The 26032-nt window shown below is 42.0% G+C and overlaps 1 protein-coding gene across 5 annotated transcripts in view; it reads left to right on the top strand.

Moving 5' to 3' along the window:
• Positions 1–26032, top strand: part of LOC132568251 (E3 ubiquitin-protein ligase HERC2) — a 130742-nt gene that overhangs the window by 33676 nt on the left and 71034 nt on the right. For all 5 annotated transcript variants that reach the window (XM_060233872.1, XM_060233876.1, XM_060233875.1 and 2 more), the window contains 21 exons: positions 825–1025; positions 1712–1940; positions 3121–3245; positions 4152–4330; positions 5554–5738; positions 5907–6062; positions 6176–6361; positions 6552–6722; positions 6807–6910; positions 7605–7755; positions 9166–9380; positions 10846–10978; positions 11076–11203; positions 11586–11781; positions 11952–12088; positions 12937–13110; positions 13201–13337; positions 13660–13811; positions 14425–14616; positions 15747–15934; positions 21993–22185. In XM_060233872.1, the coding sequence (XP_060089855.1) occupies positions 825–1025; positions 1712–1940; positions 3121–3245; positions 4152–4330; positions 5554–5738; positions 5907–6062; positions 6176–6361; positions 6552–6722; positions 6807–6910; positions 7605–7755; positions 9166–9380; positions 10846–10978; positions 11076–11203; positions 11586–11781; positions 11952–12088; positions 12937–13110; positions 13201–13337; positions 13660–13811; positions 14425–14616; positions 15747–15934; positions 21993–22185 (3532 nt within the window). The remainder of the gene's footprint in view (positions 1–824; positions 1026–1711; positions 1941–3120; positions 3246–4151; positions 4331–5553; positions 5739–5906; positions 6063–6175; positions 6362–6551; positions 6723–6806; positions 6911–7604; positions 7756–9165; positions 9381–10845; positions 10979–11075; positions 11204–11585; positions 11782–11951; positions 12089–12936; positions 13111–13200; positions 13338–13659; positions 13812–14424; positions 14617–15746; positions 15935–21992; positions 22186–26032) is intronic.

Genomic DNA, 26032 nt, shown 5'->3' with positions numbered 1-26032 from the left:
ATATACATGAAATGCTGAGTTGTAAGAGTGTTTCCTTGGAGTTTCTTTTTTTACCCAAAGATTCCATTTTGTGTAATTTATTTACTTCCTATATACCCTGCCCCTTTCTCCACAGAGGCCCAAAGCAGCTTGCATTGTTCTTTCCTCTATTATCCTCACAACAACTCTGTGACTGTGAGATAGGTTAAGGTGAGAGTGTATTACTGGCCCATGGTTATCCAGCAAGCTTCTATGGATGGGGAGTCAAATCTGGGTCTCCCAGATCCTAGTCAGACAATCTAACTACTACACCACTAATGCTTTCCTACAAAACTATCGCGTGTTTCCCTTTACATCACATTATTTTTCTTTCTGGACTGGAATTTGCAGTAACTGCCTTGTGTGAGTGACAGAAAAAACATTCACAAAGATTCATGCGATTGAGCATTATTTGAGGCCAGCAGCCTTCATTATATATTTCTTTTGTTTATCATGCGTTGGAACTGTTATGCTTGGTGGAGATGGGGAGAACTTGTGCTTTTGGGGAATACTGTTCTATGTTCTGAGCTCAGCAGTGGGAAGAAGTGATCCAGTCCTTGAACAGACTGAGTAAGGAAGAGGCACAGAATGTTTGCCATGCCTCACATAATTATTTGTTCCGCTTGGAACAAGTTTCCCTAAACTGGGTGACTTTCAGTACCTGGTTACTTTCCCTAAATATTCGTTTTAGGCTCTTTTTGAATAGGCTGTTAAGGGATGTATGTTTGATTATGGCAATTGGATTTAAAACTTCCTCTCATCTATATTTATATTAATTCTAGATTTTTATTAACTATTTCATTTAGAGCTTCGCCTGGTCCTCTTGTTCAGAATGGTCTATTGGTTTACGTGTGCCTTTTGTGGTAGATGTTTGTCCTATGACATTTGAACAACTGGATCTCTTACTGAGACAAGTGACTGAAGGAATGGATGGCACTTCAGATTGGCCACCCCCACAGGAGAAAGAATGTATGGCTGTGGCTACCCTGAACCTTCTAAGGCTACAGGTAGGTTGCATTTCAGCCAGTTGAACGATTCCTAAATAAAATCAGATCTAAATGCTTAGAAAAATAGCTCTGGCTTTTAAATATATCACAATCATGATATTTTCTGTAATTATATTTTGCATCTCCTCTCCACAATGAAGAAGGGTACATCTGCCCATCTATCTCCAATTTTTATATAGTTATTTCCTTTTCTATGGTTCCCCCTGGAATTAAACCCAAACAAATGGGGACCGTATTCCAGTTTGGTGCTTGCATCTTTTAAACACCTTTAATTATGCTTGTGCTGATTTGCTGCTTACCCTCTAATTATATATATGGGCTGGTAACTTCCATTTTCAGTATATCTGAAGAAGTGTGCATGTACACAAAAGCTTATACCTTGAATAAAACTTCGTTGGTCTTAAAAGTGCCACTGGATTCTAACTTTTTTCTGCTGCTTCACACCAGCATGGTGATCCACTTGAATCAATGCTGTTCACATTACTGCTCCTTACTGCTTTGCAATATTCAGCTATCACGTACTGATTAACAGCTTGCCATCACGGAATGTGTATCTTGATTATTAATCTCCGGTAGCTGTATGCAACTCTCTGTGAATACTATCAAATAATGGCTTTTATCTGTTTGGGCTTAGTTTGTTTCATTTTTACTACTGTTCAATTAAACTTTGTGATTTTGTCTTTCAGCTTCATGCTGCAATAAGTCACCAAGTAGACCCAGAGTGTCTTGGTTTGGGATTGGGCAGTGTTTTGCTGAACAGCTTAAAACAGACAGTGGTGACTTTAGCCAGTAATGCTGGCGTATTGAACACTGTTCAGTCAGCTGCCCAAGCAGTGTTGCAAAGTGGGTGGTCTGTGTTGCTCCCAACTGCTGAGGAAAGAGCGAGGGCTCTGTCAGCACTTTTGCCGAGTGCAGGTATGTTTCAGAAGGAAAAACGTGGTTGCCTAAATTTAAGTTTATTAAATTTATATCCCGCCCTCCGCACCAAGGCAGGCTCAGGGTGGCTTACAACAATAATCATAATAACAATAAGAAACTAACACATTAGTGCATCATCATAATAAAATTGAATTAAAATTTTTAAACAATTTAAAACAGTTGGTGTTAATAATACTTTGGTGTCATTCAATTTTGATGACATCAGTGTTTCCTAGAGTCCTCCTGCTGTTATAAGTCTCAAAATCAGCTGAAAGCAAGCCGGAAGAGTGTGGTCTTACAGGCCTTTGTGGAACTGGGTGAGGTCCCACAAGGCTCTAACCTCTTCCTGCAGCTGGTTCCACCAGTAGGGGGCTGCTACTGAGAAGGCTCGATCCCTGGTAGCCGTCAGTCTCACCTCTCCCGGCCCAGGGATCACTAAAAGATGTTGAGCTTCCGATCTTAGTACCCTCTGGGGAATGTGAGGGAACAGACAGTCCCTCAGATAAGCAGGTCCTCAGCCATAAAGGGTTTTGAAGGTAATGACCAGCACCTTGTAGTGAATCCGGTATACTATTGGCAGCCAGTGCAGTTCTTGCAGCGCCGACTGTATGTGTTCCCACCTGAGCAGTCCCAATAACAGCCTGGCCGCTGCGTTCTGCAGTAGCTGTAGTTTCCAGGTTTGTGACAAGGGCAGCCCCATGTAGAGGGCATTACAGTAGTCCAATCTTGAGGTGACAGTTGCATGGATCACAGTTGCCAGATCGCTATGGTCAAGGAAAGGAGCCAACTGTTTCACCTGCCTAAGGTGGAAAAAGGTGGATTTGCAGTTGCTGCTATCTGGGCCTCCATTGTCAAGGAGGACTCCAGTAGTACCCCCACGCTTCTGACCTTGTGTTTCATTGTCAGTGGCGCACCGTCAAATGTTGGTAGGGGAATTCTCCCACCCAGACTGCTGCGACTCAGGCAAAGGACCTCTGTCTTCATCGGATTCAGCTTCAGTCGGCTCAGTTTAAGCCATCCAGCCACAGCTTGCAATGCCTGGTCCAAGTTTTTTGGGACATTGTCAGATCGGCTGTCCATCAGTAGATAGAGCTGGGTGTCAGCATACTGGATTGTCATGCTTATATGCAAGCATTTGTTAGGTTTCCAGGCAAGTAACTTCTTTATGTATTTTCAGTTTCGGGGAATGAAACAAACGTAAGTCCTGGTCGTAGATTTATGATTGATCTGTTGGTTGGAAGCTTGATGGCTGATGGAGGTCTAGAGTCTGCATTGAATGCTGCTATCACTGCAGAAATTCAGGTATATTTTCACAGTGTACTGATACAGAAACAATAAAAACAAAATAGTTGGCAACATCTGCTAAGCAAGTTTGTTGCCAATAGGCCTCATTCAGTGGTAGAAGTTTGGACCAGAAATGTAGTTTCTTTATAGGACGATTAGGCAAGGCATATATACAGAGCATTAGTATGTGTGGGGTATTATAGAATGTATACTTTTGTTTAGGAAGATCAGATTTTCTCTCAATGTGGAGTTCAGCATGGTTTAGAACTCTGGGTCACTATATTTTAAACTCTTGAAAGTTTGTACTAACAAAGACTAGGGGAAAATAGTGGCCATTTACCATGTGTGTTGACTGTTGGAAACATAAGTTTATGTGCTAACTAAATGTCCTAAATATATTTTCAGCCAGTGGAGGGCACTTGTGGACTGATAGAGGTTACTGATCTTCACAAGTTTTCCCTCCTCCTCCCTTGCACTGTGCTGTTTCTGGGGGTTAACTGACCCCAAAGACAGGATTCCATGGATGTGATAGGCTGTGTCCTTACAAAAGCACTGCTGTGTTTGGGTTGCATAGAATCCAAGCCAGTGACTTGAATCCACTCGTGTATTTCTGTGCATAGAAGGATTTCAGCCTGTGGACTGCAGCTTTCTCATTTCTTTCTTCCTGCTGCAGCCCAAAATACTCTTAAGGAACAGTGTGTTGGGGGGGGGGGCGCATTTCAGACTGCGGCAGGAGGGAGAAGTGGGAAAGTCATGCTCTGAGTAGAGATTCTTCTGGCTGCAGAAATGCTCTGGTGGATCCAAGCCACCATTAATGCAGTCTTTCTGGCCAAACATTACTGTATATATCTTATTCAGTGCACAATTCCATTACTATGTTGTAGAAATAAAATTAATGTTTACTGTGAACTTCAAATTTTGTAGGACATAGAGGCAAAAAAAGAAGCCCAGAAAGAAAAAGAAATTGATGAGCAGGAAGCAAATGCATCATCACTTCATAGGAGCAGAACACCATTGGACAAAGACCTTATTAATACTGGGATTTATGAATCTGCAGGAAAACAAAGTTTACCTCTAGTGCAACTAATCCAGCAATTATTAAGGTAGGTTTTGTCAAGGCTCTGCCTGAGCCATTGTCCTCCTTTAGTTGAGATGCTATGAACAGTGTCTTCAGATGAATTCAGATAAATTAATAATCTAGGTGACTACGAACGCAGCCCTAAGAAAAATTACTTTAGTCTAAGCCCATTGATTTCAGTGGATTTAGACTGGAACTGTGGCACAGAGTGGAAATGACTTCTAGTGAAGGGGGTGATCCCTATTAAGTGATTAAGAAGGGTGTGTCTGAATGCTCCTGCCCTCATCCACTTAAGTGTTTTGGAGACAAAGGCATTTATGCTTGTTTATTGAAGCAGAAACTGCCAAGAAATCTTTCTCCTCAATTCAAAGACCTTTCTGAATAACATAAAAGCTATGTGGTTGTGACAAACTATCTATTATGTTTATACAAAGTTACCTCAGTCTTATTGCTTGTTCACCTCCTAAGCTCGAAACCTGATGCTTCCCTGTTTCCCCTCATAAGTAAAATAAAACTGTTTGATAGTTTTAAACTATCAGCCTCTCATATGCCATGTCACACTAAGAAAAAGAATTGTAGTTGGTCCCTCAGATACCTTGACTGGATTACATAATTCTGTATACATTTGAACAACTGGGTGGGACAGACACAAAAATGAAGAAGAAAGAAAAGGGGCTGCGCAGTCAGGAAGAAGATAAAGGGATCCTGGGGAATTTGTTATAGCTAGATATTCTTCTGTTGTATGGAAAACTGCTTTTGAAATTGAAAAGACTCTCAAAAACAGATTATGATACAGCAATGGGGAAAGCAAGTTTGTTGTTATCTTGGGCATAGCCAAGCTCTATGTCTTGCCTAAAGTAGCTCTTTGAATCCTGACCAATATTGTAAACTACCTCAATTAGATTTTTTTTGTACCTATCAGCAGGTATTCAACATTACTGTAAAACTGTAAGAATATCTTGTTACAAAACATTTCAGGATTGTACTTTCCAGTGTTTTATGTAGTCAACTTTGTTATTTCCAAAGGGGTCAGGGGGAAATTGCAAGCACTATATAATGATAATTTTTAGAAAAAAAAGATTATTTGAAAACATGGGGCTGTATTTACAATCATTACCCAAATGCTTGTGCTTTCTGACTTGTAAGAAAAAGCACAACAAAAGCTTAGTCAGTGTTCACTTGGCTTGGTACTTGTTTAATTGAGAGAGGTTTAAAAAGACTTTCTTTAAAAATTTCATTCCCATCCAGGAACATTGCTTCACAAACGATAGCTAAGCTTAAAGATGTGGCCCGTCGCATTTCTTCCTGCTTGGATCATGAACACTGCAATAAGGAAAGATCTGCTTCTTTGGACTTGCTGCTGCGTTTTCAGCGCTTGCTAGTTAGTAAGCTGTATCCAGGAGATGGTGCTGGTCAGATCCCTATTACTTATAGTAAGATGTTAAATTTTTTTTAACGAAATGAATATTTCTTGTATGTGACTAAAAAAAAATCTTAATTGATTAAGAAAGCTGTTTAAATGGCTGCTTTCCGTGCAACTTTAAGTATGGGTAAATGCTGTCTTTCTGAAATTAGCATTCTCCTTTCCCCCTTTCTGACAGGTCCTGAGCTTCTTGGAGTTGGTTCTTTGCTGAAGAAATACACAGCCCTTCTGTGTACACACATTGGAGACATACTTCCTGTAGCAACTAGCATTGCATCAACTACTCATAGGCATTTTGCAGAAGTATCTCGTGTTGTGGATGGAGACCTAACAGGTATAGGTTTGTCATGTTTACTGTTGAGCAAATATTAGAGAGATCTAAATGGCAATGTGTTAACAAGAATGCACGTATAAGTTCTTTATGGAGTACATTTTTCCCTCCTTTAGGAGTGCTCCTTCCAGAGTTAGTAGTATCTATTGTACTCCTCCTCAGTAAAAATGCTGGGCTAATACAGGAAGCGGGTGCAATTCCTTTGCTGGCTGGCCTATTAGAACATCTGGATAGATTTAATCATTTGGCTCCTGGAAAAGAGAGAGATGACAATGAAGACTTAGCTTGGCCTGGAATCATGGGTATGTTTTTACATGAAAATACATATAACACTTGCTAATTTTTTAGCATAAATTTTAGCTTATCTTTGTACATTCTGAGGCATGTAGACTAAATATAAGATTACAACATGTCACAAGAAAAACTACACTGTTGGAATTATCACATCATTTTGTGAACCATAGAAATAACATATTTTCTTTCAACTGTTAGGTTCCTTCTTTACAGGACAGAATTGCAGAAATAATGAGGAAGTTACACTTATACGGAAAGCTGATCTGGAAAACCACAATAAAGATGGCGGCTTCTGGACTGTGATTGATGGCAAAGTGTATGACATAAAGGATTTCCAAACTCAGTCATTAACTGGGAGCAGCATACTTGGTGAGATTTATTTCCCCAACAGATATAGAAACAGAGGACATTTATTTGAACACTGCCTTCTGAATATTTTTCTCTCTCTTGTAGCTCAGTTTGCAGGAGAGGATCCAGTTGTTGCTTTGGAAGCCGCTTTGCAATTTGAAGATACAAGAGAGTCAATGCATGCCTTCTGTGTTGGCCAGTATATGGAGGTAAAACTTAAGGGAAGCAGTCTCCAGTTTGTGTAGTTTGTTCCTGTCTTTGAGAACGCTGGGACACAAATCTTAAGGGATGACCTGTTTCTACTTCTTTGTGATGATCTCATTAGGTTAAGGGATAGATTCAAGTGTGTATGAGTATGCATTTGAAGGAAGTATCTGCTTTGATGTGCAGATGGTTGAAAGATCCTGAGTTTGTAGCAGATAATGCTGTCAGGGGCCTGGACTCTGTCAGTGCAGTTGTTCTACAGTATATGGACAGTGGCATCATATGCTACTTCGCAGTATCCTAAGGATATTGATTTTCATTTTTAAAGCAAATTCTGATAATTGTACTTGGAGATAAGAATCTGAAAACCTGTATTTTTAATGTCTTGCACTCTCTCTCTGGAGCAATAAACTTAGACTAGGACTTCCAGTTCCGGCTGACGAGGGAGGACATCTGAGTTGCAGTGCTGCTTGTTTGGAACTTGGACTGTGGGGACTTTTTCACAATACAACTAACAGCTGCTCTCTGTGGCCCTTACTAACCTTTTCTGCAACCTTCTTTCCTGTTCTTAATGTGATCCAGAGTACAAAGAATCTCAAGCAAATTGAATTCAGTTTTTTTTTTCCTGGTCAGTAATAGTATTTGATAGGTTGTGGATATTTGGTTTTAATCTTAAATCTGATGTTGCTTCCATTATAGCCTGACCAGGAAGTAATCACTACACCGGATATTGGTAGTCTGTCATCACCGCTCATAGATACCGAAAGAAACTTAGGGCTGCTTCTTGGACTGCATGCTTCCTACCTTGCAATGAGTACACCACTTTCTCCAGTGGAGGTTGAATGTGCCAGTAAGAATACATTTAATTAAATATATATTTATCAAATACAAAATCTGGAAAGCTTTGTCCTGTTTTTGTGGGCCTGTGGCTTAAAGTCACTCTGGCTAGATGATAGCTATAACTTCTGATAAAGGTAAAGTTACATAATTCCTGTGAGTGGATATAAAACTTCAGAACTGACCAAGCATGTTACAGCAATTTCTCCATATGTGCAGGGAAAATCACTGCAGGTTAAAGCAGTGAAGTGAAAATACAGAAGCAAGGGGTCAGTTAACCTTGAGCAAGTTAAATTCTTCATTAAACCTTTAGATATGATGCTAGTCTTTGATTGTGAAAGCAAGTAATGCAGTTGTGCATAAAAATTTACCATTCTTGGAAAATAATTGCCCTATTGCACTTAGTATATATTGATGACACAAAAGCACCCTACATGGAAAATGAAAGGAATTATCCATGCATGAATGGCTAAGTGCAGGGTTGAGTGAAGGATTAATAAAGGGTCAGTCTTCAGAATATGGGCTACTTGTAGACTGCATGCTTTTTGTGAGGTTTATTCCTGGGATGCGCATGAACCGACTTACAAACCAAAGTCTGTGACAAACTGGGACAGTTCGTTGGTTCTTGAACCACAATTTGAGCAGTTACATTGTTCGCAAACTGTCCATAAACTGCCATGTTTTTTGCTGTGGTTCATTTGATTGCTAGCCCTCTTTAAATGCCTTCCCTTCCCTTGCCGAGTTGCACCACTACAGCAGCACACCTCAGTGATTTTAAAATGCTTTCCCCCCACAAAAGTTCCCCCCAACTCATGAATCAATGACCCACAAATCAGTTCAGGAAACTGAAAACTTTGTGGAGGTTTTCATGAATCACTACAAACCTTCCTGGTTTGTGCCCATCCCTAATCCTTGGAATCTTCAGGTTAAAACAAAATAACCTTAGATATTAGAGCTGGGAGTGATCCCTGACCAAAAATCTGGAGGCCTTCTGCCATCTTCTTTTATTTAAACAGTTCATTTGATTTTTTTTGTACATATATAGCCAGCAACATAAAACACATTGACCTGCTACCATCTTGATAGATTGTACTGGATTAGTGGTATAAAACAATATACTTATGGTAATGTAAACAAAAATAATTATTTTAAATGACTTGAGACAAAAGTGATGTAAGGCATTTTTAGCCTGTTCCTTCTGTAACAGACTCAAGATGAGCACTGCCACAAGTGTAACGATCTTTGAAGGACTTCCATAACATTTTTGTGCTGGTCTTTCATGTAAGTTTGAAGATACTCAATGTTCTGAATAGCTTAATACCTTTTTAAACTGAGAATGGCATTGTCACCTGTGAAGCAATTTAGAATAGCTAATGTAGTATGATCAGATTTTCCATTCAGTGTACTTTGCTCCTTTTTGTAGAATGGCTGAAGTCTTCTATTTTCTCTGGAGGCTTGCAAACTAGTCAAATACATTACAGTTACAATGAGGAAAAGGATGAAGACCACTGCAGTTGTCCTGGTAATACCACTCCTAACAAATCAAAGCTGTATTCTCATCGACTCACCCTGAGTGACCACTCACAACCATTTCTGCAAGCTATAGCAGACAACAGTATCCAGGATCACACTGTGAAGGTAATGTTAAGGATTGGGGCTCGCAGACTGGGGACTTTCTCCCTTCCATTATCATGGCCAATTTGTCTAAAAGGTTGTATCATTCAGCCAGTGGGAACGTTGGTATCTGAAAAGACTTCACATCAGAAAAATCCATCCAGTTATAGAGCACACTGGAAATGATCCCCACACTGCTTCTCAGAGTCCAAAGTGGGAGCTGATTGAAGGTTATGGCTTTTAAAGTGTCGGCAAGGAAGGATTGGAGCTGCTTACCCCCACAACAGGGAAACAGAAGCTTCTCTACAAAAGCTGACAGCCAGTAGGAACCTAAGTTAATTGGCAATGTGGCTCTTGTATGGTTTGCTGAGTGTGTGGAAATGCTTCTGCTTGCCAGTGTAGATAGGTAAGCCTGAACAATGTAGAAAGCAGTGTTGCAAGTTAGGCAAGGTGCCAATGTCTGACCTCCAGTGTTTGTTCTGTTTCTCCTCCAGGCATCTGTCAGTTTTTTCTTTGCCTGGCTGCTCCTTTTAGTTCTGGAAGCATGGCTGGTTCTGGCCTGGTCCCATGCTATTCACTGATCAAGGTGGAACAGCAACAGCAGGCTTGATTCATCCTTCTCATACCCTGACTATGCCAAGCAATAGGCTAATGGCATTTGCTGCTTTTTTTTTAAAGTAGTACTGAAAGGGCATAAATAAAACTAAGATTTTGAAGTGTGCTGTTTGTTTGGCTGCCTCTTCTAAAACAATTTTTCTTTGCACCATTTGGTGGTTTTATTTATCTACAATATAGAATTAGGCAGTTTTCAAGTAATGATCTGCAATAATCAGCCTTATTCATGAGACAATCATGTTGTGGTCAACAAATAGTGAAAACAGGTAGGCTGTATGTCAAGCCTTTAAATGATTATTGTTAGTTTCCCATATACTGTGCTCATCTGGTATACTTCCAAGAAATAATAACCCCTGGGCTAATACTCTAAAAGGTGAGGAGAGGTTAGTGGAAGGATGAGAAAAATTAGATTACCTGGCCTAGAAGGATATAGGGTATTTAACAGGAAGAGATTACAAACTTTATTATTTCATAAATTTGCATAATTTTTTATTTTTTTATTTTTTAAATTTAATTTATTTACTTTGGACCTTTATTTGAATTCCTGGCCCTGGGCCACTTGAATTTCATGGCCTTGTCCCTACTGTTTACAATTTTATTTCTGTATGCATGTGTATGACTATGTAAGAAGAATCTTTATTGTTTAGGTTGATCTAGTGGATCATACACACAGCCTGGGTAAAATTGGGGCACAGTTGAGGATACTTGTTAATTTGTTAGCACAGTTAGGTTTGAGATGGTGATCAGCTACTTAGCCTGAAGTAGTTGTGTAAATTAAATATTTTTAAATGTGTATGATTTTATTTAAAACTGTAGTGTGTGGTTTATTAGACTCTAGTGATGTATTCTTTTAAGTGTACATTTTTTTGTTCAGGACTTCCTATGTCAAGTGGAGCGGTATTGCAAACAGTGCCATTTGACTACGCCAATTACATTCCCTCCGGAGCACCCAGTAGAAGAAGTTGGACGTCTGTTGTTATGTTGCTTGCTGAAGCATGAGGATTTAGGTATCTGTATTCGGCACAAAAATATTTTTCAGTTCTTACCTTAGTAGCATTAGTTATTTCTTTGACATTGACACTTATCTCTTTCTCCTTCATAAAGGTCATATAGCGCTGTCTCTTGTTCATCCTGCTATGCTAGGAGTTGACCAAGTTAAACACCGAACACTTCCAAAATCTGTAGCAGATGTATGTCGTGTTGTTTACCAAGCGAAGTGTTCACTTATCAAGGTAAGTATCAGATATGTAACTTGTTTCTTCAGCAGTATTAGCCATTTTAGTCCTCTCTTCTATGGTCTTTTTTTAAAAAATTGTATTTATATGTTAATGTGAGTATGTTTGAACCTGGAAGTCATGACAACCTCTGGTGACTGACCCCTGCTAGGTGCCTGGAAGATATTCAGTGAGGTGGCTGGATAAAGCCTGCCCCTGCCTCCCAACTTCTGGCATTCCAAGGAGGTCTCCCATCCAGCTACTTGCCAGAGTTGACCTTGCTTGGATTCGGCTATTTGATAAGATTAGGCTTGTCTGGGATCTATAGGCCAGGCCTCTTCTTTTCTGTTCTTTATTGTTTCCTTAGTGATATGCGACTTCTTTGCTCTATTACTTTAAGACTCACCAGGAACAAGGAAGGTCTTATAAAGAAGTCTGTGCTCCTGTTATTGAACGTTTGAGATTCCTCTTCAATGAATTGCGTCCAGCTGTATGCAATGACCTCTCCATTATGTCTAAGCTTAAAAGTCTAAGTTCTTTGCCTCGATGGCGAAGAATTGTTCAGAAGATAATTAGAGAGAGAAGAAAAAAGAGAGGTAAAAATATTTTTAAATGCACACTATATATTTTTAGTATAATTTTGTGGTGGAATGCACTGGATACTTGTTTTGTTCTAAAGCAAGAAGCTTGTAGCTCATTGAAAAACTGTGACAGAATTACAGGATTACTCAGCGATGGTATGTCGTTTTCTTCTTTATGTTACTAGTACCCAAAAAGTCTGAATCTTCTGATGTGGAAGAATCCAAAATTGGTAATGAGGGAAGTGATTTGGAGGAGCCGTGTGTCATATCTCACAGTCCTGTGGCAGTTGATAAAAGACCCTTGCCAGTCAAATCACCTAAGGTAGCATTTCTTGGTGTGGAATATACATAAGCCTTACAGTAGTCCTTGTACATCTGGAACATGTATGTGTGACAGGACAATATCATGATGATCATTCTGGTATTCCTTTTAGGAGTGAGTTGGATACACTGTATTTGAGGGCCCACGTTGGTGTTCATTGAGCTTCCCCTAAGCTTTTATATAAAAGAGTGGGGGAATCATGTATGCAAGAGTACATATGGGGAATCCTTGTCGCGAACTAGTGTGTTTTGTGTTGGTATGTATGATGGGTGGGCAGCATGCACAACTTATTCCTTCACTGTGTGAGGAGGATAAGAACATAGGAGAAGCCATGTTGGATCTGACCAATGGCTCATCCAGTCCAACACTTTGTGTCACACAGTGGCCCAAAAAACCCAAGTGCCATCAGCAGGTCCACCAGTGGGGCTAGAAGCCCTCCCACTGTGCCCCCCCCCAAGCACCGAGAATGCAGAGCATCACTGTTCCAGACAGAGAGTTCCAAGAGAGTTTCAGGATCTTGGAATATCTATGTGAACTGAGCCTGGATGGCTTTCCTTTTATGTGTTATAAAGATAGCTTTTAAATGTGAATGTTGACCTTTCCTTATTTGTAGCTAGAAATAATAATAGTTCATGCTGGCCATTAAATTCTAATTAAAAACTAAAAAAATGGAATAAGTGTTGGAGCTCACAGAAGTTTAATTCTGTGCAGCCCTTCCTAGGCCTTGGACTTTAAGGTTCTAAAGGTTTATATCATATGTAAAAGCACTAAAATGGAGCAAAAGCTATATTCTGACTGCTGGGATTATTAATTTGAGTGTGAATATGAATTTTCTTCTTATTTCCTAGGATAAATGGCAACCACTGATAAATACAGTCACAGGTGTTCACAAGTACAAATGGCTGAAACAAAATGTCCAAGGCTTATATCCCCAATCTGCTCTTCTCAACACCATTGTTGAGTTTGCTCTGAAAGAGGAACCTGTGGATGTAGAAAAAATGAGAAAGTGTTTACTGAAGCAGGTAAGGCATGTCTGGTGTCAAGCGAGGGGGGCCTTACTTCTCATGGCACTGACATCAATATCACAATGTTATGTCTCTGTTACCTTGCAGCTAGAAAGAGCTGAAGTTCGTTTAGAGGGGATAGATACAATTCTGAAGTTGGCAACCAAAAACTTTTTATTGCCTTCTGTGCAATATGCTATGTTCTGTGGATGGCAACGTCTTATTCCAGAAGGAAGCAACATAGGGTAACTTCCTCTTCTCTCTTCTCCAACCCTGGTCTGTTTTGTGGGCTTTTGCTATGCAGTGCTGGCAGAGCACAGGGTCAACTGCAGAGGTTGGGGAAATTTAAGGTCCTGCAAGGAAGGGGAAACTTAAGGTCCTAGCATAGCATTTTCTGTGCCACAGAAACATCTTATTAACTTCAGGGACAGTACCAAATTTGCACCAGTGAGCTATTATGGAGGTTGGGCCAGGGGAGGGAAGCCAAATCCTTTTGTCTGGTTTGGGATTCTCTTACTGGGCTATCATTTTTAAAACTTTGCAATTACCTTTTTTAATCAACAAAAGGGAACCTCTAACAGATTGCTTAAAGGATGTTGATTTGATTCCACCCTTCAATCGTATGCTGCTGGAAGTTACCTTTGGAAAGTTGTATTCATGGGCTATTCAGAATGTTCGAAATATACTGATTGACGCTAACAGCAGGTTTAAAGAACTAGGTGAGTACTTAACAGGTCTGTGTTGTAAACCACCTTTTGACAACTCTGTTGATGCAACTGTGTGTTAGTGAGATGCAACCTATTGGAATTCTATTATGTTACAGAAGTACTTCTGTATTTAATTTATGTGGTACCTGGTGTTTGATTCTTTGCTCCATAGCCAGTAGGTAGATGCTAGCAGAGAGCTGATACGTGTGGATTTGTCTTTGCTCTTCTACACTACTTATGAGGTGGATGAAGTAAGGCATGGAGAAGTTGAAGGGATTGTCATTCTTATACTGTCACTCTTATGATATGTCATTCTTATATCCTGAGTGGCGTCAGTGGCTTTGACTAATAATCATTTGGGTTGTTACTAGTTAATAAGCATGGGTTAAGAGAAATGTATTTTTTAAAAACTGCAAGCTTAATTCAGCTGAAATGCTATTAGGTGAATCAGTTTCTTCCATAGATTCTTTGGGAATGTATGAAAGCAGAAGAAAATGGCACCCACTTAGAAATAAACACTGGTCTTCTAAATAGGCAGGAGTTAAGTGTGTGACATTTGGAACAACTGAGCTCATAAGCAGCTGCTTGATTATATTTGTTAAAAGCTATTCTCTTCCGCCTCCAGGGATCCAGCCTGTTCCTCTGCAAACAATTACCAATGAGAATCCTGCAGGACCAAGTCTTGGGACCATTCCCCAAGCACGTTTCTTACTGGTCATGTTCAACATGTTAACCTTACAGCATGGTGCAAACACCTTGAACCTACTTCTCAACTCTGGCATGTTGGCACTGACACAAACCACACTGCGGCTGATAGGTAAAGACTTCAGAATACTTCCTACATGCCTATTTTGATAGTTTTATTTTTTTAAAACAAAACTAGCATACGCATCATTGTAGAGACTTTGCAGAAAGACTAAATAGTATGTGTGAAAAGGATCTAGGAGACCATGCACTGAATACAAGTCAGTGTTATGCAGTAGCTAAAAAGGCAAATGCAGTATCAACAGAAGTATAGTGGGCTGTATCAACAGAAGTATAGTGTCCAGATCATTAGAAGTGATGGTATTGCTTTATTTTGCTCTGGTTAGACCTCACCTAGAGTACTGAGTTTAGTTTTGGGCACCACAATTTAAAAAGGTTATAGACAAGCTGGAATGCATCCAGAAGAGGGCAATGAAGATGGTGAGGGGTCTGGAGGCCAAGTTGTATGAGGAAAGGCTGAAGGAGCTGGGTACATGTAGCCTGAAGATGAGATGACTGAGAGGTGATATGTTAATTATCTTCAAGTACTCAAAGAGCTGTCATATAGAGGATGGTGCAGAGTTGTTTTCTGTTGCCCCAAAAGGTTGGCCCAGAACCATCAAGGTTGAAATTAAATCAAAAGAGTTTTTGGATAAGCATTAGGAAGAACCTGACAGAGCGGTTCCTCATGGAACAGGTTTCCTTGGGAAGTGATGGGTTCTTCTTTTTCGGACTTTTTAAACAGAGGCTAGATGCCCCTTTTGACAGCAATGTTGATCCTGTGAACTTAGGGGGAGGTATTTGTGAATTTCCTGTATTGTGCAGGGGGTTGGACTAGATGACCCTGGAGATCCCTTCCAACTCTGTAATTCTATGATTCTAAATGCTTGCAAAACTAAAACAAGTTGAAGCAAGTGGTTCTCATAGTCATTCCATTGACAGAAATGGGAAGAGGAAGGATCTTGTGTGATATGCCTCTTGTGGCAGCAGCGTAGGCAATGTTGTTTCATCCTGTGGCCGCTTTCTGTTTGAGGGTTTTTGTTCCCTGGCAATGCTTATTTTAATGGTCACTTACCATGTTAATTCTAGTCTATGCCAATTCTTTGTTTTTTTCAATTGTATATATGTTGTGCATATTTTACAGTATTGTACTAGCTTATTGTTATAGGCACCTTTGTTTCAATACATCTTTTACTGAATCAGGGCCTAGTTCAGACAACATTGAAGAAGACATGCTTGCTTCATCCCGTGGTGCTTCTGCTACGGTCCTAGAAGAGTCAAGGAAGGAGATCACTCCAGTTCAGCTCCCTGTATCAGGGCCAGAACTGGCAGCCATGATGAAGATTGGCACCAGAGTAATGAGAGGTGTTGACTGGAAATGGGGTGATCAGGTACTCCTTGTTTTATTTTATTTATATCTCACTTTTCTTCCTTAGAATTTCAGGCATAGTATGATGGGTTCCCTAAACAGTCTTCCATCCAGGCACTGACCAGACTCAGAGTTGCTTTTAGCTATAGCAGAGTTGCCACGTCATGTACTTTGGCCTGTTTGGGTTTGGCCCTGTTTGGGTTGCTATAAGGGTGAGGTTTGGCTTTCTAAACAGCTGGGGAAGTTGTTGAGAATTTCTGAGTTTGTGTGACTGTGTGATTGTTGAAAATTCTGAACTGAGGAACTACTGTTTGGCTGGGGAACTACTGTTCGTTTGGTTTGAGTGGGCTGAAGGTGATTGTTGCTGATTGATTAGGAGTGGCTGTGTATGTCAGGCAATGTTTCATTGAAGTCATTTATGCTTTATAATTGTTTTTAATACATGCTTACCAACCCTATTGCTGAATAAAACTGTGCCATTAATACCTATGCCCTGCAAGAGAAAGAGGAGGGGTGGGAATGGAAGCTGCCAAAACTCCAAAGGCCAGCAATGCCTTTGAAGTGCAGAGCACCAAGCTAGCCTCCCTGGCGCCTCCCAAGAAAAAGCAAGTACATCACCAGGGGGGAGAAAGCAACCATCACCGGTGGGAGATAAGCGGGCATGAGAAAGTGTTACTTGCAGGGACAACTGTAGTTTTATTATGAGAAGTAGTTTAAAGCCCCAAGCCTTTGAAGTGTATTCATTAAAGCCAATGGTTCAAGCTACCTGTTCAAGACTGAGGCCCTACCCTCTTTGCATTATTAAGCTGCGCTTTGCCAGAGGCTGAGCACATTTCAAGAGCTCTGAGAGAGAGCAGATAAGAAGTGCTATAAGGATGAGGTTTGGCTTTCTAAACAGCTGGGGAAGTTGCTGAAAATTTCTGAGTTTTTGTGACTGATTGCTAAAAATTCTGAGTTTGTGGTTGCTGGGGAACTGCTGTTTGTTTTGTTTGAGTGGGCTGAAGGTGATTGTTGCTGATTGATTAGGAGTGACTGTGTTCCTGAGGCAGACTGAGACCCCACCCTCTTTGCATTATTAAGCTGTGTCTTGCCAGAGGTGCAAGCCTTTGGCGTGAGCCGAAGGGTGAGAGCTAAAGGGCTCTTGGCCTGGGGGCTGTGTAAGGACCAGGAACCCAGATCCCAATTTTCCTTGTGTTCTCAATAAGGTAAGTAGACCCTCCAGAAGGAGAGCCACATAAACAAATAGGATTTAAAAGGGGACTGTATAGTTTAAAAAAGCTATTATGAAGGTAGAATGCCAGCAGGGGGGCTTTCCAGTGTTTTGCACTGAGTCTCACATGTATGACTATCTGCCCACAGGACAGAAGTCTTGGGTGTGTGCTCGATGCAAGGAGCTCCTGGTCCTCAGGGAACGAGTTCATACCCTTGAGGCCGAGGTGACGAACCTGGAAAAGCAGAGACAGTCAGTTAGGCACTTGGAGAAGACCCTTGGGGACGTATTAGATGAGCCCCACTCTGAACAAGGCAGCCCCATTGCTGCCAGGGAGCATGAGGGTCGAGAGGGAACAGGGCACCGTTCTGAGGATAAGGGAAATGCGCCCTCAGAAGGGACCTCTTCAGTTGGTGAGCGGATATCCTTTCATGCCAAGGAACCATCCCTGGGCAGGGAGGGAGGGGGGGGGGTCTTGGTAGTTGGTGATTCGATTCTTAGGCAAGGAGACAGCTGGGTGACAAAACCGCGTACTGACTGTATGGTGATTTGCCTGCCTGGTGCGAAGGTAGTGGACATTACGCGTGTTGTAGATAGGCTGATAGACAGTGCTGGGGAGGAGCCCGTGGTCGTGGTGCATGTTGGCACCAATGATGTGGGGAAATGCAGTCGTAAGGTCCTGGAGGAAAAATTTAGGCTGCTAGGCAGGAGACTTAAGGCCAGGACCTCCAAGGTAGTCTTCTCAGAAGTGCTACATGTTCCACGTACAGGGCTGGAGAGACAGGCACAAATTAGAAGTCTCAATGTGTGGATGAGACGATGGTGTAGGGAGGAAGAGTTTAAGTTTGTTACGCACTGGGATGCTTTCTGGAACAAGCGGGAGCTGTACAAAAGAGACGGTCTCCACTTGTCCCCAGATGGTACCAGGCTTCTGGCAATTAAAATCAAAAAGGTGGCAGAGCAGTTTTTAAACTAAATCTTGGGGGAAAGCCGACAGGAGATGAAATGTCTCTGGTTTGGGAGGACTCATCTCAAAGAGATGAAAGGTTAGCTGTTACTTTTCTACCGGGTAATGGATCAGAGTTGTCCACTGAGATGGTGACAAACAGTATGGACTGTCTGCCAAAGTCTTGAGGCAGCAGGAGGAAGGTTGCAGGCCTAACTTGCCTGGGAAATTATAGATGTTTGTATACAAATTCTAGAAGTGTTCAAAGTAAAATTGGTGAGTTGGAATGTTTAGTGTTGGGGGAAAACATAGACATTGTGGGAATTTCAGAAACTTGGTGGAATGAGGAGAATCAGTGGGACACGGTGATTCCTGAATATAAATTATATCGGAATGATAGGGAGGGAAGGGTTGGAGGTGGGGTGGCTCTGTATGTCAGAGAGGGTATACAGTCCAGTAAGACTGAGGTCAGAGAATTAGATTCCCTTCTAGAAATGCTTTGGGTTGAAATAGAGGGCCCAAAAAGAAATTTAACTGTGGTAGTTATTGTCCACCAAATCAAAAGATAGAGGACGATTATAATATGATGGAAGTATTAAAGATAGTGGCTAAACATAAAAACTGTGTCATAATAGGTGATTTTAACTACCCGCAGATTGATTGAGTCAATATGTGTTCAGGTCGAGAGAAAGAGATTGAGTTTCTAGACACCCTCAATGACTGTGCTATGGAGCAGATGGTCACAGAACCTACCAGGAGTGGGGCGATCCTGGATTTGGTCCTAAGTAATGCCCAAGACTTGGTGAGAGTTGTAAAAGTGATCGCACCGCTTGGGAGCAGTGACCATAATGTTATTGATATCACCATTTGTATAAATAGGGAGTTGCCCCAAAAGACCAGCACAACCACGTTTAACTTTAAAAGGAATAAATTCTCTAAGATGAGGAGGCATGTGAAGAGGAAACTGAAAGGAAAGGTAAATACAGTCAAAACCCTTGGAGAAACTTGGAGGCTATTTAAAACTACAATCCTAGAAGCTCAAATAAAATATATACCACAAGTTAGGAAAGGCACAAACAGGTATAAGAGAAGGCCTGCATGGTTAACAAACAAAGTAATGGAAGCTGTAAAAGGTAAGAAGGACTCCTTTAAGCGGTGGAAAGCTAGTCCAAGTGAGTTTAATAAAAGGGAACACAGGCTGTGGCAAATCAAATGCAAGGCTGTGATCAGGCAGGCAAAAAGGGACTATGAGGAGCATATTGCAAAAAACATAAAGACCAACAATAAAAATTTCTTCAAATATATTAGAAGCAGAAAACCAGCCAGGGAGGCACTGGGGCCCTTGGATGACCAAGGGGTAAAAGGATTACTGAAGGAGGATAGGAAAATGGCTGAGAAGCTGAATGCATTTTTTGCCTCCCTCTTCACTGTGGAAGATGGAAAGTGTTTGCCTGCTCCAAAACCACTAATTTTGGAAGGGGTGTTGAAAGATCTGAGTCAGATTGAGGTGACAAGAGAGGAGGTCCAACAACTGATTGAGAAATTAAAAACTAATAAGTCACCAGGTCTGGATGGCATACATCCAAGAGTTCTGAAAGAACTCAAAGTTGAACTTGTGGATCTTCTGACAAAAATATGTAATCTTTCATTGAAATCTGCCTCCGTTCCTGAGGACTGGAAGTAGCAAATGTCACCCTCATCTTTAAAAAGGGTTCCAGAGGAGATCCGGGAAATTACAGGCCAGTCAGTCTGACTTCAATACCAGGAAAGTTGGTAGAAACCATTATCAAGGACAGAATGAATAGGCACATTGATGAACACAAGTTATTGAGGAAGACTCAGCATGGATTCTGTAAGGGAAGATCTTGCCTCACTGACCTGTTACAGTTCTTTGAGGGGTGAACAAACATGTGGACAAAGGGGACCCAATAGATGTTGTTTACGTTGACTTCCAGGAAGCTTTTCATAAAGTTCCTCATCAAAGGCTCCTTAGAAAGCTCGAGAGTCATGGAGTAAAAGGACAGGTCTTCTTGTGGATCAAAAACTGGCTAATTAATAGGAAGCAGAGAGTGAGTATAAATCAGCAGTCTTTGCAGTGGAGGACGGTAAGCAGTGGGGTGCCGCAGGGCTCAGTACTGGGTCCCATGCTCTTTAACTTGTTCGTTAATGATTTGGAGTTGGGAGTAAGCTGTGAAGTGGCCAGGTTTGCAGATGACACTAAATTGTTCAGGGTGGTGAGAACCAGAGAGGATTGTGAGGCACTCCAAAGGATCTGTTGAGGCTGGGTGAGTGGGTGTCAGTGTGGCAGATGAGGTTCAGTGTGGCCAAGTGCAAAGTAATGCCAAGAATCCCAGCTACAAATAAAAGTTGATGGGTTGTGAACTGGCAGAGACCGATCAAGAGAGTGATCTTGGGGTCGTGGTAGATAACTCACTGAAAATGTCAAGACAGTGTGTGATTGCAATAAAAAAGGCCAATGCCATGCTGGGAATTATTAGGAAGGGAACTGAAAACAAATCAGCCAGTATCATAATGCCCCTGTATAAATTGATGGTGCGGTCTCATTTGGAATACTGTGTACAATTTTGGTCACCGCACCTCAAAAAGGATATTATAACATTGAAAAAAGTCCAGAAAAGGGCAACTAGAATGATTAAAGGTTTGGAACACTTTCCCTATGAAGAAAGGTTAAAACGCTTGGGGCTCTTTAGCTTGGAGAAATATCGACTGTGGGGTGATATGATAGAGGTTTACAAGATTATGCATGGGATGGAGAAAGTAGAGAAAAAAGTCCTTTTCTCCCTTTCTCACAGTGCAAGAACTCGTGGGCATTCAATGAAATTGCTGAGCAGTCAGGTTAAAACGGATAAAAGGAAGTATTTCTTCACCCAAAGGGTGATTAACATGTGGAATTCACTGCCACAGGAGGTGGTGGCAGCTACAAGCATAGCCAGCTTCAAGAGGGGATTGGATAAAAATATGGAACAGAGGTCCATCAGTGGCTATTAGCCACAGTGTGTGTGTGTGTGTATATTTGGCCACTGTGTGACACAGAGTGTTGGACTGGATGGGCCATTGGCCTGATCCAACATGGCTTCTCTTATGTTCTTATGTTTTTATGCCCCCACCATCTGACTCTAAATGGGCTTTCTCAGTTGTGGCCAGGGAGATTAGTCTGTCTCTCTCTCTCTATCAGTGTCTTCCACCCGTGAGTGAAGATTTTTTTGTTTCATTTGGCAAACCCCCAGAACAGTTATTGGCCCTTCTTCTTGGTTCTAGTGTTGTACATTTATGTGTTTTTATTGAATTATTTTAAATTTATTTATTTACCTATCTTAAATTTGTATGCCGCCCACTCCACATGGACTCTGGGCTGCTCACAACAATAACAATAATAATACCTCATGATTTTAAAAGCACACAACAATAACAATACCTCATGATTTTAAAAGCAAAAACACATATAAACAATTTATAAATTTAAAATTTAAAAATGGTGCTATAAAATTTCTTACAAAGGCAGTCTAAAATTTCTTAGAAAATGCTGTTTTTAGCTGTTTGAATGTATTAATGTTTTCATGTTTGCTGCCTTGGAGACCCTGAATGAATGGAAAATGGCATTAAAATGTTTTAAATAAATAAATAAATGTGCCTTCCCTGCGTGGTATGCACTCATTTTGCTAGAGATCCGTAAAGTCAACTTTAGTTCTTACCCACATATTCGAAGCTTTATTGTTTTTCTAGAAGATTTTTTTTTTGCAAAGTAATACTTAAAGCCTGCTCCGTCACTGTCTGCATGCCTTTGATAGTTGGCCAGTTCACTGAATGCTGGCTATTGCAGTTTTTTGTTGTTGTGAAATCCTAATGTAGCTCCTAAAGTCATTCATTGACTTCTTTTGATTGTTGACTTGGTGTACTCTTCAGGATGGACCACCTCCAGGCTTGGGTCGTGTGATTGGAGAATTGGGTGAAGATGGCTGGATTAGAGTGCAGTGGGACACTGGCAGCACCAATTCTTACAGAATGGGAAAAGAGGGAAAGTATGACCTCAAGCTGGCTGAACCACCACCTGCTTCTCAGCCTGCAACAGAAGACTCGGATACAGAGGATGACTCTGGTAAGCCAGTCCCAAGTTGAACGTGGGGAAAGTCTTTGCCAGAGGCCAATCAGATTGTATCTCTATGCCCCCCCACTGCCAAGAAATAAGGCCTAATTATTAGGTCTGGAAATGCATGGGTCAGTGAAAGCTGTGTTATCAGGCATGTAGTTAAGCAGCACTCCTGACTACTGCTTGTTCTTGCTTGAGAGCAGATGGCACAAGAGTGGGCTCTAAGTCCCAGCTGTGAGCACCACCAACTCACATTGTTGCTGAGTAACTGATTCCTATGTTCAAGACTTGGTCTGTTTCTACTCCGTTTGCTCTCCTGCAAAAAAAGTCAGAAAATGCTATTAAGTCATAGGGCTGGTCCTAGGGTGTGGGGTGCCCCAGGCAGGCTTGCCGCCTCCCTGCCCCCCACACCCTCCCTGCCCACCACATTCCACAGAGCCTGCGCGCTGGCCAGGCACCCTCCCCGTTCGCTCTTTGATGATTGGAGCAAGTGGGGAGGGCACCCGGCTGGCGTACAGTCTCTGTAGCATCCTCTGAGCATCCTCTGCCCAAAAGCGGAGTCATCAGAGTGAGCAGGGAGGTTGCCTGGCCGGTGCACAGTCTCTGTAAAGTTCTCACAGCTCTCGTAGGAGTTGTCCTTGAAAGGTGCAGCTGCTATACGAGCTCTCTCAGCCCCACCTACCTCACAGGGTGTCTGTTGTGGGGCAAAAAGGTAAAGGAGATTGTGACCACTCTGAGACTCTGAGATTCAGAGTATAATGTGGGATTTAAATCCAATATCTTCTTCTGAGTGCCCTCTGCCCAAAAGCGGAGGACGCTCAGAGAACGTTACAGAGACTGCACGCCAGCCGAGCGCCGGCCCCACTCACTCTTTGATGATTGGAGTCATCAGAGAGTGGGTGGGGAGGGTGCCAAAATTTGGGCATTTGCCTATGGCACTGGGCCAGGTGGGCCCAATTTGGCGCCCTCCCCAGTGGTGCCCTAGGCAAATGCCTAATTTGCCTAGGGGGAGGGTCATAGGCTTGTGCTGCTGCTATGGGAACAGTGCGCATTGGTGGGAGGTAGCTGAGAAGCGCTCCTCGCTCAAACTTCCCCTGCTGTTAGGAGAGCACTAGGAAAGAGTGCTTCTCAGCCATGGGCAGTAGTTACTTGGCCATAGCACAAGCAGAGTGAAGTTCTTGGCCAAGAAGGGGTCCTTGCTGTTCCACTGCTTGCTGTTGTACAAAAGCAGATGGAGAAGGAGCAATGAACAGTCTTTGGCCAGGGATGCCACCTGCGCACACTGCGACCAGGTGGGTTCCTATGGCAGAAAGCCAGCAGGCTTGCTCTACCTGCTCTTTTTCCACCTGCTCTAATGGGAGGACTTGTGCCAGAGAACCACACAGTGGGTTCCACATGGTCCAGCCACAACTGCTGCTCACTCAACACTGCTGGGTTGTCTCGGCTTGGCTTCACGAACGAAGATTTAAGAAGGGTGCAATAGTCCATGTCTGCTGCAGGCTCGCTGGTGGCTGACAAGACCAATGCGGGACAGGCAGGTCCGGCCACAGTGGCTGCAGGGAAAAGTCTGATTTAGGGTTGGTGCTGTAGCAGTGCGATTCTTCCTCAATCTCCTTTTGTCCTCAAGACCAGCTATGCGTGCATTCTCAAAAGAAAAGACAGCCTGGTGGATGGTGTGCCTCCATGCTTTGCGATCTGAGGCTAGGTCAGACCACTGGTGATGGTTGATGCGACAGGTGCCAAGGGATTTCTTCAAGGAGTCCTTGTACCTCTTCTTTGGTGCCCCTCTATTTCGATGGCCGGTGGAGAGTTCGCCATACAGGGCAATCTTGGGAAGGCGGTGGTTTTCCATCCTAGAAATATGCCCTGTCCAGTGCAGCTGCGTCTTCAACAGCAGTGCCTCGATGCTGGTAACCTCCGCCCGCTTGAGAACTTCAGTGTTGGTCACAAAGTCACTCCAGTGGATGTTGAGGATGGTGCGAAGGCAGCGCTGATGAAAGCGCTCAAGGAGTCGCAGGTGATGGGTTGTAAAAATTATTTAACCAGCATATTGGCTTAACTGGCAACCCAAGATCCCTGTGGGCAATGAAGCTTTTACTGTATATATATCTAGCTATTATTAATCCAGGAATAGATCTGTTTACTTATAAAATGAATTTTAAGAGGTAAAAGATACAGAAAGATTGGAAACGTCAACATTTTTAATCATGATGGATTGTTTTATGTACTAGCTGTTAATGAGGGAAATAGGTTTATGTTCTGTGTGGCCTACAGAGGCCAAATACTGTTTACTTTTATTTCTGTGTCTTCTAATCTGTAATTGTTCACTTTTATCCATTAACTCTTAGTAAGCAGTAATGTTCTGCTGGTTAAACATCGCATTTAAAAGTGAATTTCAGATTGTCACATTTTCCTAGGCACTTGATTTCTTTATAACACGTTATGTTTCTTAATGCGCAAACGTCTTGTTCTCCCAACAAGAAATTAGAAGAGCCCTCCATCCCAGGAGACCATCCACACCAAATCCTGAGCCACACACAAATGTAGTTACAGCCTTCCTGCCCTACATAAAAATATGTCACCGACTGCATTGGCAAAATTCTCAAACGCCACAATGTTGACACAGTCTTCAAGCCCACACAACAGATCCGCCACATGCTGCGCTCGGCCAAAGATATGAGAGATCCACTTTCAACCCCTGGAGTCTACAAAATACCCTGCTCCTGTGGTGCAGTCTACATTGGCACTACCCAACGCAGTATCAACACCCGTCTCACCGAACACAAGAGACACTGTCGCTTGTTTCAGCCAGAAAAATCAGCTGTAGCTGAACATGGACTTCAAGAAGGAGACCACATCATCCACTTTGAAAGAACTGAAGTCCTTTCTATGGTCTCACATTATCATACCCACCTGAACAGAGAAGCTATTGAGATTTACAAACACCAGCACAATTTTAACAGAAAGGAAGAAGGCATTTTCATCCACCAATCTTGGTACCCAGCTCTGCAAAACACCCTACAGACTATAAATTGCAGAAAGTCACAGAACAACCAGTACATTACACAGAACAATCAGCACAGTCAACAACCATCTTCCTTATCTTCACACCCCTTCCAACCCTCCCAGCAATTAACACAGAAAAATGGTCACATTCAAAAGCCAGTTTCCTTATCGCTACCCTTTCAGGAAGCCCCACCAAACAGTGGGCACATCCACAAACCAATTGCCCTTTCACCACACCCCCTCCAGCCTAGAAATAGCAGCTCTCCAGCAGCCCTGGCCCCACTCAATGCACAGCAGCCAAGAAGGTCGGAGCGCCTGCTCCGGCTGCAACGCCACTGAGGATGTTCTCTGCAGCCTTTGGAAAATGTCTGGAAGGAAAACTTTCTCCAGTAGAACACGGCACTTGAGCCTGAAAGATTCTACAAACCTTAATGATGTTACCAGCCGTGAAAACCTGAAATCTTTGTTTGGGTGAAACTTAGATGTTTTCTCCTTTAACACTGCAAAGATATTTTAATAGTTTGCTTTCCCTTAAATGCGAGTCCAGTTGGACCTTAGAGACCACAAGTTTTTGTAAGTATAACTTTTGAAGAGTCAAAGCTCCCTTTGTTTGACAGAGAGAATTGTGACTCTTGAAAACGTATACCCTCAAATTTGTTGAACTCCTAAGTTGCTAGTGAACTCAAGTCTAGCTGTTCTACTGCAGACAAAAATGGCTGCCCTCTGAAACTGCTTTCCTTTAATCAACTCCATTACTGGTACAAGCACCTGAATGGTTTGTTCTTTACTACTATACTATTCTTTACAATGCTGTTCTTTAGTACAATATTCTGAAGCTGTGGCAAGTTTA

The sequence above is a fragment of the Heteronotia binoei genome, chromosome 3, assembly GCF_032191835.1.
Source record: "Heteronotia binoei isolate CCM8104 ecotype False Entrance Well chromosome 3, APGP_CSIRO_Hbin_v1, whole genome shotgun sequence".
Lineage (NCBI taxonomy): Eukaryota > Metazoa > Chordata > Lepidosauria > Squamata > Gekkonidae > Heteronotia > Heteronotia binoei.
The sequence above is the reverse complement of the archived record's forward strand: the minus strand, read 5'-3'. Positions and strand labels throughout refer to the sequence as shown.